This window comes from Aphis gossypii, chromosome 2, assembly GCF_020184175.1.
Source record: "Aphis gossypii isolate Hap1 chromosome 2, ASM2018417v2, whole genome shotgun sequence".
Lineage (NCBI taxonomy): Eukaryota > Metazoa > Arthropoda > Insecta > Hemiptera > Aphididae > Aphis > Aphis gossypii.
Genome location: NC_065531.1, coordinates 74,125,878 through 74,144,198, shown reverse-complemented (window position 1 = coordinate 74,144,198; position 18,321 = coordinate 74,125,878). Strand labels below are relative to the sequence as shown.

At 29.7% G+C, this 18,321-nt stretch overlaps 1 protein-coding gene across 3 annotated transcripts; it reads right to left on the bottom strand.

Annotated features, from left to right (window-relative positions):
* Positions 1-422: 422 nt before the first annotated feature.
* LOC114121314 (beta-1 adrenergic receptor) lies at positions 423-13,531 on the bottom strand. 3 transcript variants are annotated; one of them, XM_027983585.2, is made up of 5 exons: positions 13,223-13,531; positions 10,546-10,711; positions 10,170-10,374; positions 7,594-7,900; positions 423-4,283 (listed from the first exon to the last, which is right to left on the bottom strand). In XM_027983585.2, exons 2-5 carry the CDS (start codon positions 10,604-10,606, stop codon positions 3,951-3,953), a joined length of 906 nt encoding a protein of 301 aa, XP_027839386.1. In that variant the 5' UTR covers positions 10,607-10,711; positions 13,223-13,531; the 3' UTR covers positions 423-3,950. The 3 variants fall into 3 exon arrangements, with proteins under 3 accessions (XP_027839386.1, XP_027839403.1, XP_027839394.1); XM_027983602.2 differs by lacking the exon at positions 13,223-13,531 and adding an exon at positions 12,240-12,815; XM_027983593.2 differs by lacking the exon at positions 13,223-13,531 and adding an exon at positions 11,773-12,226.
* Between the last annotated feature and the right edge of the window lie 4,790 nt (positions 13,532-18,321).

Genomic DNA, 18,321 nt, shown 5'->3' with positions numbered 1-18,321 from the left:
TTTTTTGAAGCATAACTGTAGATTGATATTCGTAGTTTTAAACATAATATTAAAACAAATTGTTTTCTAGTTTAAGAAATATCATGTTTGTGTAGAGGTACTTATTTATTATTTATAAATAAAAAATAACTTAAAAGAAAAATTAATTGTCCAATTATTGTTAACAATATATTATGTTTGAATTGATTTGTCAAAGAAAAAAATTATTATTAAAAGGTAATAAATATTGTATTAAAATAACACATGATTAAAAACACCGGATTTCTATATAATATAGTTGAAAAAACCTTGTTTGTACTATAATTTTATCTCAAAATCACTACCAACAACTGAATAACATATAAAATTATGGCACATTAAATATTATTATCATACTAATAATGAATAAAGAATAGAAATAACATACATAATAATACATGATGTAGGTACTAACAAAACATTACATTTTTTTTCTTAAAGCACATTACAATATATTATTTATAATGACAATAAACAATAACTGATCGTGAACTTTTTTATGTGTACAGTGAGTAACTATTTATAAAATAAATAAAAAGAAAAATGTGTAATAGGTATTATCATCCCGACATAATATATGCACACATAGTTCTGTAAAAACTGATTAACAATCGACACACCCTAAAAGACAATAATTATTATAATTAATATACAACAAAGCGTTTTAGGTCACAAATAACTCGATCTTTTAAACTCGTGGACATTTTCATTTCCAAAGAACTCATATATCAACATTTTCTTTAAAATATTTCAAGCCAATTAAAAATAATCAAATGTTAATAATATAAAATAATAATAATAATTAGCTGTATTAATAACAATGTAAACAAACGAATCTAATCAAAAATCTACTAAATGATTCAGTCTTAAACATACACTTATAATAATAACAATATGATCAATTATATTATATGTATAATAAAAATAAATAATAATAAATAAAAGCATGTCAGTAATTTGGTTTAGTTCAAATTAAATAATTGGCAAACTATAACCAAACATTACTCATTTTACTACATGATGTCATTTAGGAGTTAGAAGAAAATATTGTCAAAAAACAGTAGTATTTTGAAAAATTGTCCAACATTCATGTTAATGAAGTATTTGTTTAAAATAGATTTAAAAAAAGTTAGTAGTATTCCTAATGTTTATCAGTCAACTTTCACTATAAGAAAGTTTCTTCGCTTAACTTTGGTATTCACCAAAATTGGTGCTTAAAAATACAGGAGTGATAAAAATGTATTTTTGATCTACGATTACTTTTAATTAATTGTTTATAAGGATAACTTTATATAAATAAATAACAATTTATGTGGTTTTAATCGTACAAATTGATTGCATATCGGTATATTAGTACAGCAGTGATATAATAACAATCTTTACGACTGACCAATGATCAATTCAAAAATAAAATGAATAACCAACAACGAAAGTGTAATTGAAAGAGTTAGCATCAAAGTAAAGCCATTTTTATTGAAAAATACTATTTTAACGATTTCGATCTAAAAAATTATCGAAAGCATTTTATTTTAAAAATGTAATGAAATTATATGAATATATAATAATATAATATATATATTTCATTATTAATAATGATAATAACAATAAAAACAAAAACAAATACTCATTTAGCAGTGCTCCATTAATGATTGTAATAATGTAAGCACATTTTTAGAAAAAAAATCTAATCACAGGCTTTAAACATTGTTTTCGATACTAACTCCTTCAAATTCAACATATTATGTACGAGCAGGTCAATTTAATAACAATAAAACATTTCTATATGATGTAAAAGCTACGCGTTTTTCTCATAATGTTTATACAATAATTATCAATACAATAATTTCTCTATTTAAGTGCATTTTATATCGTACATCAGATAAAAAAGGGCTGTCGCAAAATATTTGATGCCGGTCGATTCGGCCACGTAAAGTGTATATTTTGAACTATATACACAAAATATAACTAATATTTATAATTAAAACATGTCGACCGAATATCATTTTTTTGTAAGCGCCTAAATAACTGAAGTGGTGATTAGAGCGAATAAATAAAAAAAAGTCAACAATATTAATTTTACCATAACGCTATTATCACAATAACTGCGCGCCTAAAACCTAAAGGGGTTGTCTGGTAACTTTTATAATACTAATATTTTTTTCACTAAAATTAACTACAATCAAACATATTCATTGAGCCTTGTTGATTATCCAAAGTACATATTATTTTTATTATAATGAAGCTTGAATTTTTCCTACACATTATTAAAATATTTTATTGATTACTAAGTAGTTAGTAATTAATAACATGATATTATGATGAAAAATAGATGATAGACCAAAATATTGATTAAGTAAACTAACCCTGTCGTATACTGTGATTTTATTATTGTTATCAATACTATTTAGTTTATGTACTAGTTCGACTGGTTAGTATAAAATACAAATAATGTTTTTGATAATTGAAAACACCAATCAAATAGAACAGTAGAATACAAATTTTATAACAATTTGTTAATTTTTTTTATTTTTATTCTCATAACGAGTGCATTAAAATTATTATTTAAATTTAGTATAAAAAAAAATTATTATTATTTATTTAAACAAAATCAGTATGTTGAACATTGTTAATCATAATTTATTCATAAAACAAATTTTATTTTAAAACAAGTTAAGCAAAACTTTTCATATATTAAATATATTCTCTAAGTGGGTCTAAAAAATTTATCGCTCTGATTGCTGAATTTCTCTATTCTAAACTAATTGTATTGATATTTAATTCTATCATATAAATACAGGTTTATCATATATTTATGATACGTGAACATAAAATGATTATTAATTGGTGTTTTTCAAAAATTAAATTTTCCCAATCGAATATCGATACTTATCGTAGGTATTACTAAAAATTAGAGAATGATACTAACTATTTTGATTGCTTATTTTTCATTCAGTGCGATTAGTATATTATTAAATTGAACGATTTATTAAAAATGTGGCAGGCTCAAGTCATTATAGTAAAAATAATAATTATTATAATGATAATAATAATAACACTACAATAGGAACAAACAACTCGTATTAAAATATAATTCCAAAAGTGATTATTGTTAAAATACGCATTTCGTTTGTTTACATATTATTTAGACTACACCTATATATTCATACTTTTTAAATCTCAACAAAACGAATCAGTGCGTTTTAAAAATTGTAGGCATATTTTTATTAAGTGGTAATTAAAACCACGATAAAAAGTCATACCATGATTTCAGAGTTGGGCGTAAAAATAAAAGTACCTATTTAATATTATTTCGTGATAAAAACAAATAATTCAATATTGAAAATGATTAATCTCCATTTAACTGATTAAATTTGATAACTTATATAAGTATTAGATTATTAACTGGAAGCCCTGTAATTTAATATGATTTGTATTTTGTAAAAGTTTTGAGAAGGAAACGTTATTTTTCTTTAAATTGCTGCCCAACTCTTTCTGTTGATGTATATTTTAAACATACCAATTTTATTTGCCCGTAAAATATATATTCATACGTGATTTACTGATCTACTATAATTTACAAGTTGTTCCAAAACAATTGTTAATAATTTAAAAACAGTCTATAAAAAATAATTTTTTCTACAATGTTCCGAAAAACACCATTTAGTATGACATGTATGATTATACTGGCTCTATCGGCACACTAAAATTATTAAAAATTCTCCTAATTCATGGATGTCTCCATGAGTTCGGGGGTATACAACCAACGACAATTTTAATAAATTAGATTTCGTTTGAAACAATTTTTTTTTATCTGAATAAAACGTAAACAAATGGACGAATGATTGTTCTCTGGAAGAACATTCGATTTATAACAAAAACAAAGTTCAACAATAATGATTATTAAAAAAAAAAACATCAACATAATACTTAACTTAGAGGAAGTGATCTTCCATGTCGAGTTGTAGTAGCTCAAGTTCAGCGCGACTTTTCCGTTTGCAGAATACCGTCAAACACAACAATCTGAGCATGACGCGGAACTGCGGACTAAGAAATATGAGCACAAACGCCTTCCACACCGAGTTGGAAATGCCCAGCCACAAGGCGGCGAAACGGACATGGCCAGGCACCGCCGGTACACCACCCAGTTGTTGGTATGCTTTGATGGACATCAATGGGGTCCAACAAATCCAAAACGTTACGATCAACACGAATGACGTGACGTGTGTAGGATTGGACAAGTTTTCAGATAACGCTGTAACGTATTCCTGTACACAACGATAATAGACGATCGTTATAATATAAATCAATAACTATATTGATATTCAAATAAAGTATCATAGGTATAATATTATGAATGGTTGTATGATTATTTAAAATAATCTTCCGGTAAATATGCCATATGCGATGCTTAAATAATTCTTAAGTCATAACATTGTTTAATAACTTATAGCCTAATCTAACATAAGAAGTTATAATATCATATATACACATGTTTATTCTATATGATATACATATCACGTATGATATTGGTTTTGTACATAATCATACGATTTTTATTGAAACGATGTAATGATATATTTTAGTAGAATAGAAAATAACGGGTTAATATGCTGTTTATAAATGTTATACACCAATACATCATAATAGACTAGGAATCGTGTGTCTTAAAACTTAAAACATATTTACATAGAGTATAATAATGAACAAAATTACAATATTCAATTTTTTTTTTCATTGCAGTTGTACATTGTTTTAATAGTTCTAAACTCTTGACATTTCGGTTAGTATAAAACAATACATTATTCAAGCGTATGTATAATGTCAAAAGCACCAGGGGAATTTTCGATTCACTCTTCCAATAAAATCCAATTAAGGACAAATGTATCCGGTCCCTTTAATTTTTTTATTATAGTCAAAATTTAATAAGAAATCTACCGTAATTTCGTTTAAGCAATTTAATGATTTAACTTGATTAATTTTACTAGAACCCGAATCAATTGTTATTTGTTACATACTTAAAAGTTACAACTCACTATAAATTATTGAAATAGAATGTTATATTAAGATACCTAGTATTAGTATGATTAACTAGCTTATTTGTGAATATTTTCATTTCGATGTAAAAAAAATGCATTTCTTGTTCAAATAATTAAAATACACATACAACTCAAGTATTAAATCAACAATGATTTTGTTTTGTTAAAAATTATAATAAGTTATTGTAATAAATTCAATGTTTTACCTAAAATTATAAAAAATTATTTTAAGCCAACAACTTTAAAAAAAAAATTAAAGTTAAATTTAAAGTTTTGAAGAAATATTATGCATCCATTAAAATTTTCAAGGTTTTACCTTATCAGCTTAAAGACAAATAATCCATGAAAACTTTAAAAAGTTAAGCTTCGAATGAGAACCAAGAATAAAGTTGAGAAATATTTCCAAAAAATAAAAGTATCAAGTTTGGGTATTATTTAAAAACTTAGTGTTGCCGAGGTAAACTAAAACTCTTAGAGCATGCAAATATTCAACCAATGCTCTACATATAAATTCTAAGTCTAAAATCAGAGTTTTCAACCAACGCTTTAATCATGTAAATTATTAATTGTTCTTATATTATGCATTAAATATATATGAAATTAATTTTTAGTGTTTGATTATATTTTTTATATTTACTTAAACACAATTGTTGGTCGGATTAATTTAAACGCATATCTAAACTATATCATTATTAATGCGGCTAACAATTTATTGATAAGATATTAAATATTTTATATTTTATTTTAAGTTATAACTCTACATTTTTGGTTTTCATAATAATAGCTAGGTTTAGTAATAATCATTTGTGTTATAAACCTACCAATTGTCATAAACAGTTTTTATTATCGTTATTCGTTAGTAATATATATCGTGACAAATAACAGAACGAACAGTTATAGAAAAACTTGATGGCGGTTATCTAGATTAATATTGTATGATACTATAGAATATATAATATAATAAATAAAATATAAAATATAACTCAAATTTGTGTGTTACCAGCTATGTTACTATATTATTATAAACTGTAGTAAAAAATTGGCATAACTAATTACAATTAACTAAGCTAACATACCTACGCCAAGCGATATGTAGGCAATAGGTGTAACTTCGTACACTACGTGTTAAAATGTATTTAAAAAACATAAAAATATAAGCAAAATAAGATTAAATTGGTTAATATAAGCCAAATCCCGAATCTGATACATATTTTTGAACCAAAATCATTTATAATTTTCATATTGTATTTATTACATCACAAAATTTGATGAAACTTAAATAAAATTGATTTAAAGGTTTTTATAACTTTAAATATTTTATTATAATTTGTTTCAAATGTGTAGCATACTGGAATCTATATTCTATAGTCTATACTACTATATATGAGTAATAATATAATAAATAAGTAATTAATATTTTTATTTTTATATTATATTATGCTGCAATGACAGTAATATTGTTTACTATAGCAGTATGTGTAGTTATAAACAATAAATCTATGTATGTATAGGTAAGTTACGGCAGTTACGCCCATTTTATAACAACTATGTCGTGATTATGTGCAAATATGCAAATGTATATAATCGCCTTTTTCTATAAAAATGCTTATTTCATGGATTCGTGGTTTAAGGGTATATAATCGCTTTTTCTACACGAAACTAATTTGATAGTTCAACACTGTCCTACCTACTGCGAACGAGTATCTAGGGTAACATATTATTGTTGTATATACCTACCTTATAGGTGAAACACCATTATCGAGCTTTTGTTAATGATATAATACATCGTTTAATCGCTTGCCCGCACACAATTACTAGTTACGTATCTTTTAAGTTTAAATACTATTCTATGATGTTAAGCATTCGTTTTCCGCATTCAAACAGATAAATTCCGAGGTTCGCAATACATTTTACTTGGAGCTACACGACTATAAGACTGATCATAATATTTAAGAAATGGTACTTCTTTTGTATCCATATTTAAAAATCACTAAAAAAATGATTTTTTCCGTTTAATTGATAATTGTTGGCAACCGGCAAGTACCTAGGTACTAATTTTATAAACGTCTTTGAATGAACATATGAAAATGAATCATAAACTGCAGACTATTAAAAATATATATATTTTTTTTTTATTGTATATTTTTACATTATCTATACAGTTTTTTACTGTACGTTATAATCTACTGCAACTATAGTCGTAAATCTTATCGGTAATAACAGCTATAGGAGACTGCATTTGTTTTTATCGATGCGAGCTCACAATCAAGTATTACCCCCACGAGTCATTCTGCAATACATTATAGAGGACTACACGACCAGTTTAAAATACGGCCGCAATATTTCCCGAATAACGATTGTCCGCGATAAATTACTATAGGTCAACCGTGTTTATACGGCCCTGTAAACGAACGAGCCGTAGCCGTGTGCGCGCCTATACGTGCTCTGTGCAATATATGTCGTGTACGTCGACATAACATAATTATTTATGTCTGTATATTATATATAATTTCGGTGTTGAATTATTATTATTGTATACCTTGTCGTGTGCTAGAAAGCCGCGTCGCAGCCGTCTGATCGCACCGTAAATATACACGTACGTGTACAGGATTGTGATCAGACTGGGCCCCAACACCAGTATGGACAGCGTCACCGAATACGCCGCCATGCCCTGCCAGTCGAGCATGCACACCGCCGTGTCCTGGTCGAATACCGGATCACCGAACTCGAGCAGCGGTGGGCTGCACAGCATCGCCGACGATATCCACGTGAACGCCATCCAGCACTGACACCTGGTGCGCGTCTGCACCGTAAAGTACCGGACTGGTTTGCGTACCGCTATGTACCTGCGAAAAAAGCACATCGTACACACGCGTATTATTTCATCGGGTGTGTATGGCCGTAGTTATATATATATATAAATAGATTATAGGTATTGTGTATGTTTTATTATCGTGCGCATCGCAATTAGAGCAATGATATTCACAGACACACACACACACACACACATCGTTCTATAGCTCGTCGAAAGTTAGGTCGAGTTGTGAGGAATAATGATTTTAAGTTTTCTGCGATTGAAATTTCGTCCTGTGTAATATTCTATACGATTTGTAAAATATGTAATATATAATAACGTATTATAATATATTGTACGTATTGTATATTAAGTAATATTTTAACACACCATTCATTACGTGAAATATATAGACCGACTTGGATTCTAGACCTGAATAATATCTTACTGTATTTTAACCATTAACCTAACAAAATCAATTGTTTTAGTATTAAGTAGGTTAGTTTAGTGTGCATTCTAATGGTGTATATGTTGATACTCAACCGCGTGAGCGTCAATCCAAGTGAAAAAGGTGAAGTAAAAAGATGTTTGCTATTTGTATGTATGTATGTATATATATATATACAAGCAGAATATATTGTTTTAACTTAACGTGATGTTAACACACAATATTACAGCTTTAACATATTTTTATCCTATATTCGAATCTATAATTTTAAAACAGACTATAGAATATAAGTACATACAATGGACGTTAACTACAGCGATGCCACTATATGATAATGATATCATGATGTACGTGATCACAGGAATGTGGTGTTGTGTACACGCAAAATAGATGTTTGATGTGTTATATTTTGTTAAGTATAATTGGTCCCTCCTCGTGCAGTAGTCGTTGGTGAGAAGAATGTTTACACATCGTATAGAAGTGCAGAACACGCAACTAAGACATGCGATCGAATTGCAGTATAATAATATGTATATGAGATATATTATATAAATGTATACGCCTAGTAGGTATTACAATATTATACAAAACAATTTTGTATATAATAAATCTGGGTTGAACTAAGAATGAAAAAAATGGTGTGCTAGATATAATACGCACCTATAGAGTCATAGCGATAAATCATAAACATTTCAAATCGGCTACGGTTTAATTGTCATATAATATTGAATATAAAATAATAACTAAAAAAGCCGTTTAAAAAAAAAAAGTTGAGAATTTTTGCCAATTTACATACCACGAACTAGTCGTAATATCGGTGATGGTAGGAAAAGGTGCATGAGTTCGTGGAATGTATATGGTATACACGAAATTGGCATAATTGAGTGTTTTACCTCTGAATATAAAATATATACCACGTGTCGGTGACGCACACGCTCGAAATCATATATACCGTTACAACAAAGATAATATTATTATTATGTTAGGTATATATACCAGTACGTTGCATAAAAGTACCTACGCACTCACTGCAAAATCATTCGATATAACAGCTGACCGCAGATGATCCATTTAAAACGCAACGCTATTCCTATAGGCAAAATAAAAAGTAAATTTTTTTGGATTTTATGCCTAATATATATTCCATTTTAACTTTATTTAAGTTTGAACTTTTGGAACGGAACAGTAAATATTTTAAAACGTAGTATACAAATATGGTTTGAAATGTATTTTGAACTAATGGTTTTTATAAGCATTAACAAATTTAAACAAAACGGGGTGGGGTATTAAGAATTACAGTAAAAAAAATAAAAATTTACCTATATTTCACCCTTCCCTTGAATTCTGTTTATTTAAACTTTAAATCATGTTATAACAGAATTATTTATACATAAATAATAAACTTTTAGGTCAATATCTGACGTTTTCACTTTATAGAAATATAATCATAGGCTACAACAATTACCATTTAAATACTATAACTTAAAGAACTCAAGTCATTGTATTTGGGAAATATGTAGTATTTAGATTTAAATTATAGTTGTCAATAACTAATTAATAATTTAAAGTACAAAGAGTAATCGCAAATACTGTATGAATTATTTTAAAAGCAATTATCGATATTTCTTATGACGGCGTCATATATAGGCAATTTAACACCATCATATATAATATATATGTTATATGGCTAAAATAATAGGTATTATGTAGGTAGTAGCATGATATTATATAATATATAATATATAATATAAACAAAAAATATATTTTAGTTTTTGTATAGTTTATGATATCTCAGTGACCATCGTGCATTATTATGAAGAACCTAAATAATTATTATCACCCGTATTGTATCCAAATACTTTAAAATTATTACCTGTCCACACTAATCCACATAAGAGTATATGCAGACACGGTCCATAGTGCGACTTCGATATATCCGATTATTCTACAAGCAATTTTTCCATAAACCCATTGTTGCACTAGTGCTGGATACACGGAAAATGGCACTACGAGCACACCGTAGAGCAGGTCGGCCAGAGCCAGTGACACCAAGTATACATTCATCACCTCTCCTCCACCTATTATATAAAGATGATGAGTTATTAAAAAATTGAATCCAATACGAAAAAACTTATATTTTAGCTTCTAAATGGCACTAATCAAATTATAATAACTTGCTCAGTTTTGAAAAATTTCATTTTTATTATGCTAGAAATTATTTTTATATAATTTGATTAACGAATATATACCTCTTATGTTGGTGAACGTAGCGATTATGAGGATATTAAGGAGGATGATGGCGACCGCCATGGTGAGCACCAGCGATGCCTGGGTTAAGGGCTCCAGGTTGTGGTGGGGGTGGGCTTCAGTAATACTTGCCCACCGCCATTGTTGCTATCTGTCACACATCACAGCCTAAACACAAATTTATAAACGTATCATTAGACGATTATTATTTAAATTACCTTGTTATCAAATTATAAATAAAAATGATAAGATATGATTAAATTCACTAAATAATGTAATATGCATTAATTAACACTAACGATACAACGGAAACAGTGCATGCACACGATTTGACTAATTATAAAATAAATAATAGTCATTTCCTTATATGAAAAAGAGGAAATTATAGAAAATATTTTAAGACAAATAATAATCAATACTATAGGTACCAAACTATTATTAGGTAGTTTATTCTTCGAATTAAATTTATTGTACGTATGTAAAGTGTACAGTTGATTTCATTAAAAACATTCTATTATTGTATTATGTAATATGTGTATAACTATTTATATATAGATATAATATATTCAATGGCTTCCAAAGTTCCAATACAAAATCAACGCTAATAATGTGTCCAATCGATAACATTAATAGACTTATATAGTTATAAAATTTATACAGCTAGTAGGTATATCGTGCTATTTAAAAGCTTATAAATAATACAAACTGTATAACAACTATTGTTATTTTATTTCATAGAAGTGAAAATCGATAATGGCAATATTTACCAAAATTTATATTTATTTGCGAATTTGTGAAAAATTGTTTGCTTAAAATTCATGTTTAGCCGTAAAGTGCGAACTATAATATACATAAATACATACTTTATATTCTGTAGCTATTAAAAACGACATATTGATTTCATTGTTATCGATAATAAATGTATTTCAAAATCATAAAATGTCTATAAATAAAAATATTAATGTTGTGTTTCGTCATTTGTAACATCAATCTAAACAAGATATAAGTACACATAGAATAAAAAAAATGTAGACATTAATAATAAAACAATTCGTCTAGATTCATGGGAGCAAAGTGCAAACTATATTACATCATTATTTATAGTCGGCGCTGAATAAATACCATTGAATTGCACTATACGATACTATAATATACCAACACAACTATCTAATACATACCATACTATACTAGTTACTACGCTACTATAATAAACTATAATATTATTATACCTCGTGATATATACATTACGACATAGATAAAATATATTATACATTATATCATAGACACATATCGATCGGAGGACGACGGATGTTCGACTTTTACTACGCGCGCGTACCACCCGTTTAGCGTTTGTAGAACGCCAAATACGATAAGAACGTAAAAAAAATACGATCGACCTGACTAAACGATTACGCGATTTATGAAGAAAAGTTTGAATTATTGTGTTGTCGAATAAGACGCACCGCCGTATCTGTCGCGAGCGAAATTTCGCACAGGACGACGATAAGGGGAGGGGAGAAAGTGTTTTGAGAAAAATCTATCGAGAGAAATAAATAAATAAAAGAGTCGTTTATAGCAGCAACGGACGACTAACATTGACTGATACACGTTACGGGGCGGTGAGGAGAAGAAGGGTCATTGCGGGAATCTAAACGGCGATTGTGTGTACACTTATATTTGTCATAATATACGTTACACTTAAGAAAGTCGCCGGAACCGATTCGAATCCGTTATTTATAGTAGACGATCGTCGCGGTGCATCCTGCGGTAGACGATGCGGGTGTACGACGGGTATCCGTATTCGTTGAGGGCTGCACAACAATTGGCGATGACATGACTGCAGTGGCGGCGGCAGAGTTTCGTGATAAAAATTATAGGCGACGTGTAGTTATTACGAAGACTTGGGAGACGTGTTAGAAAAATTGTCACGGTAATAATTATATAATAATAATATGTCGACACCACTATTATCGCCACAATAGATAATATACTCGTCGGTCGCCCGTCGCTGCCGCGTACGATAATGTCATAAACATAATATTTTCGTTTCGTTACCGATAAATAAACCGTTGAGGTGTAAATCTTCGATTTATATATTATATTATTAAACGCGATAACGAATCACGATGACGGCAACGGGATTATAGTCGACGCGCGTTATAGTGTAGGTACATCGTCGTCGTCGTCGTCGTCGTCGTCGAGTTCAAATGCACAATACGCGTATAGTATGGACGTCTCGGTGAACCGAAAAAAAAATTGACCCAGACCGGCGCGAGTTTATACCTACCCCGAGACGATAATATTGTGTAGCTGTCGCTCGCGTATATTTTCCAATATGAATAAACGGCGCGACGACTAGTGCAGCACGATAACTATATTATGTAATTAAACATGTTAAAAAAAAAAAAAAAAAACAAAAAACCGATAAAACTTCGTAACTGCAGACGATAATAATATTAAATTCGAAGACGACAACGATTGTTACTCCGCGACGACGTTGACGAGTACTCGCGAACGGAAAAAATACCCGTATTCGCGTAAACGACGTACAACATTACATATATATCGCGATATAACATACATATTACATATATATATATTTATATATACACAATATATTATATTATATATAAGTATGTGTATGTGTGCGCGCGCGTATGTGTGTGTGTGTGTGCTCACCAGATTCCGGTAACATGGCGGTCGCGCTGACGGGGTCGAAGTGCCGCAGCGGATGAGATGAATAATAATTGTAATTGTCGTGATGATTATATATTATATTGTTTATGTATTGTACATATACATGTATTTATATTTTTACAACGCGATGGATATCGTACGAAACATGATGTGTTTATTGTAATTATTGTAAATGGGTAGACGTGGAAAGCGAAAAAATTGTTTTAGAAAAAAAAAAAAGAAAAAAGAAAGATATTGTACACGGAATGTTGCAAGAGCTACACTACTATTATACACTGCGGCGGCCGAATCGCGCGCCTCCCCTTCTGACACGCGCGCACCTAGCACGCACCCCCGCCACCAGCACGGCCACCCGGACCCCCTTACGCGCGACCCCGAAACCCCGAAACCCGCTCGCTCACGCGCGCGCGCGCGCACACACCTGCAGCGAGTTAGCGTATATACGCGCTCACACATACACTGCCGTACATACAGCGTACCCGTAGCCGTGCCTTCCCCTCGCGTTGCCAACCCGTCCGCTCTCCGACCACCCTCGCGCCGCCGACAAATTTCTCGGCCTTGCCTTATCCGCGCGCACACGAGCACAGGCGCAAGCTCGCGCCTGCGCACCAGACACCGCGGCCGTACGTATATACATATATACATGCATATATAGGTACAGCGCCCTCCCGCCGCCCCCGCACCGCCGACGGGCGAACTATACCCCCCTTCGAAAGTTTATGGGCACTCTATATAGCCGACGCCGCCGCGTGACGTCAACCCCTAAAGGACGCGCCGCAGCATTCGCGCGGCTCCAGTGTGTCCGCCGTGTCGTATAGCCGCGCTCATCTGACTCCAGCGGACGCGGCGGCCTCATCCTGCTCTCGGCGTTTCGGCGGCACACTAGCGCACACACATGCACGAACGACCGCCGTGCGCGCGCATTTACTCAAAAGACACACACACGCGCGCGCGTATATATATAAATACGGCTACGACGTAACCCGCGGCAATCGAGTGCGCGTGCGCTCAAACACGACCATTATTATATAATATATAATATACGAATGTGGATATTGTGTGTGCATATGTGTGTGTGTGTGTGTGTGTGTGTGTGTGTGTGTGTGTGTATATATAGCACCCAGTGGCGCGACTAGAAAAAAAATTTTGGGGGGTTACATCATTACAATACATATACATCGTATATATATCTATATGTATTATATAGGTTTTTATGCTAGGCCTCAGTGAAATTTTTTTTTGGGGGGGGGTTACAACTCCTTAACTCCCCCCCACCTTGACAGCACCTATTGCATTATACATATATACATAGTGTAAAAACGATCGCAAGTTTTGTTGATTATTGTAAAAACATAGGTATAGACAACGGATATGGTAATTTTATCGGTTTACCGAGTCTTAGTACTTATACTTGCCCAGAACCCGTAAAACTGTATTAAAACAGTTATAAGTTTAAGTGATATTTAAATTTATTATTATATAAATATGTATTATTTATATTTTATAGTGTAAGCTTATTATTGTATGAAATAACGTTCCATCTAAAAAGAAAAAAATGTGATATTAGATACCTATAAAATAAATTTATAAATATTCCTCATTTTGTGCAGTTGGGCGATTGTAAACTCGGCCCGGATAAAAATTTACATATAATTTTCTTATAATATTTTTGAAAAATTGTAGTGTGATAATAAATAAGTCTATTTTTTTAAGTAAAAAGCCATGTGTTTAACATATTCGCTCACTGATATTTCCTTATTTTTATATTTTGTAAGTGTTCTTTCTAAGAGTTTTTTTTAAAAATTTTCTGCTTATTATATTTTATCGGTTAATATTATTATCGGGCCGAGATTACAATGAACATTTTTATTACCTGAAATTTCCGAGTCGAGTTTACATTCTACCTAATTTATTACCTAAAATTTTTGGAGCAGAGTTTACACCAATAAGGTAATCGCATGCCCAGTTTGCATTTACCCGTGCGGGTTTAGCACTAAATATTAATGTATCTTAAATGGTTATATTACTAGGTGGATATAATAAAAATTTCAATCGTCATAACTCTTGTTGAAAAGTACCTAAACAATTATTTTTCATTCTCTCAAATTCTTACCGGTTCCGACTTCTGACCGCCCTTTTTCATAGTACTAATACTTACACTAGGTATATTAGGTACTATAGAAAGTTACAGTATAGTTAGGTACCAATATAATAATGTATAATGCGGGAAAGTCGACAAGATAATTCACTAGCTTTTAAACTATCTGAGCCTCCTAGGTAATTACCCCTGAAATTTATCAACTCTTGGAAGAAGGGTATCATTTTTTATTTAATATCATCAATTACCTATGACATATTTTATCACAAATAGAAACAATAATTTATGAGGTATAGCTGTCTATATTTTTATAACAATCCATAAAAGTCTTGATCATTTTAATTAAAGAATAACTAAAAAATAATAACTAGGTGTCCAAATGTACAAAATAGTTCATAAGTTTATAGTCATATTAAGTTGATAATCTTATATTCTGAAATGATAATGGTGAGACGTGATAATTAATAAATAATAGGTACCTATATTAAAAAAGTTCAATGTACTCACAATTAATGAGTAATTAATATTCTTAAGTTATAACATAAAGTGCAGTACACCAATAATATGATGTATTCATGTAAATAAGTATGCATGTAATATGATAATTTTGATTAAACGCTTATTTTTAGAAATATTACCTATACCCAAAATAGGTAATAAACTAATAAATATAAAATAATAACTAATTACCAGATCAAAGTATATCAGGAATCTACCTAATGGTAACTTAGGATAGGTACCTATTTAATAATGATAAAAGAAATCCCAGAAAAATTACAAAAATCCATGAATTAAAAACTGTGACGCAGCTAGCACCAATATGGTTGAAATTTAATTTAAATCAATTAATTAATTTACCTATCGATTTATTATAAACATATATTTATTTATTTTAATCGTTGTATATATATGTGTATATTATATTTATTATTATTTCTACATTAACGCATTGATTCATATTCCAATTAAATATAAAAAATCTATGTAGACCTGTAGAATTATAGTAAATCCAAAGACAAATTGGCCCATTAGGAAATCTAGTATCTTCCCAATGAGCTGGTCCGTGTTATTTGTACCTATATTATATTATATACACATTTCAAATACAATGTTTTCAGCAAAAAAATAATTCAAACTTCTTTACTTACCTTTATTAGTAGTAATAATAATAATAAAACAAATTACTTTATTAGCTGATTGATTTCGTCTTCGATCAGAATCGTTTTTCGTAGACAATGATATATCGTTCAATTCAAATTTAACGCATCTATTACAGTGACCCAATAATTGACACTTAATGAACAACAGAGTAGTACTCATTTACCCAGGTTTTTTCCGAATTCTTATAAATACAACAATAGTTAGGTACATCGTTTAACCATGTGGTATGTACCTAGGTAGATAAACATTTATCAACAAAAATGTTATAAAATTATACAGCTCAGCGATGACTTGTGCGATGATATTTATATTAGGTAAACAGTAAACGCTAAAATCAAATTTCATGTTAACTTAAAAAGCAAGGTATGTAACTAACAAAAATTAGTCTAAAATTTGTAATATAATAAGTGTAGGTAGTAACTAACAAAAATTACAGTCTAAAATTTGTAATATAATAAGTGTAGGTATAATGATAATGAAAATAATGTGATATGCAACGAAAAAATTGAAAATATTGGAATCAAGTTTTTAAAACTATCGATAGGCACTAATTGGCACAGCGCTTACAACCACCACATCAAAAATGGATAGCCCCATCTACCTCAACGGATCAATCGAATGGGAAATTAGGAACTCATTCCTATAACATACGGGCTGAGCAATCACGAGTCTAAAGAAATTACCTCTATGAAAAAAAATTTTCTCTAGAAGAAACCTGATAAATTGAATACTTAAGCAACTTAGCAACTATGGATTTTCATTACAATTTAAGTTAATGATTTGTATTTTTACAACTTTACAGATAGTTAGGCCTACAGAGTATTGAATTTGATAAACTGCCTAATATATTTGTGCCTGTAAATTATACTCTCAAAACATGCATAGTTCTGTATAAAATAATTTATTCATTGCGTATGAATATTTTTGCATTGTTACTGAAGTTAACCGCAAGAAAACATATTATAATCTATAAATAATACAATATTATGTCTTCTAGTTTTTATTGTGACAAAATATTCTGATTATGTCAGTAGACTAGAAAGATAACTATTGAACGATATTGAACCTAAAGTAATATTACATTTTGTTAAGTTTTATCAAATTTATTCTTTATCTTTAATAATAAATTGTTTACTTAAAATATATAGATGCATTTTTTTTTATTTAAAATTAAATGCAAAATAAACACGAAGATGAAAGTAAAAGTTTTGTTTTTCACCAATAAACCAAAAATGTATTAATATAGTAGGTAGATCGTAGATATAATAAAACACCTATTATTATCTTCTGGTCTGGCACATTAAATCATATAGTTCATAACCAGGTATATTTTATATAATATTATAATATTATAGACTATCCAAAAATTATTATTATTTTTTTTTTTTTTTGTAGTAAGTTCAGTTAATCAAATTTAAGATGTTCTTATTTTTTAATTTTTTCCAGGCTTCAAAAATACATTGTTTTAAGCTCCATTTATAATTTATATTTATATTGGTACAATGCCTACTGTATTTTAGGGTTCACATTTTTAGATTTACAATAAATTAACTAAAACTGTTATTTTTCATCTAGATATCAAATAAAAATATGAGCTTGAAATATTTTAGGATATTATAAGAACAACTTAATATAACAAACCTTGTAATATATTTTTAGGTCATAGGTTTTACTACTCAAAAAGGCTAATGAACACAAAAATACACTTAGATTGAAAAACCTATTCATATAAAAGTAATCAGAAAATAAAATAGAAAAATAAGAAAATACTATTGCATGGAAAAAAATTTAGTTGTAAATTTTATTGTAAGGAAGAGGTTTA

Bases quoted from the DNA above. Each gene is read 5' to 3' on its own strand.
- LOC114121314 (XM_027983585.2), bottom strand. From the start codon at position 10,606: ATGGCGGTCGCCATCATCCTCCTTAATATCCTCATAATCGCTACGTTC. The intron at 7,901-10,169 runs GTAATAATTTTA...CTTTTTTCGCAG, and splicing joins ATGTGGATTAGTGTGGACAG to GTACATAGCGGTACGCAAAC. The intron at 4,284-7,593 runs GTATACAATAAT...CGTTGTGTACAG, and splicing joins GCTTTCTAGCACACGACAAG to GAATACGTTACAGCGTTATC.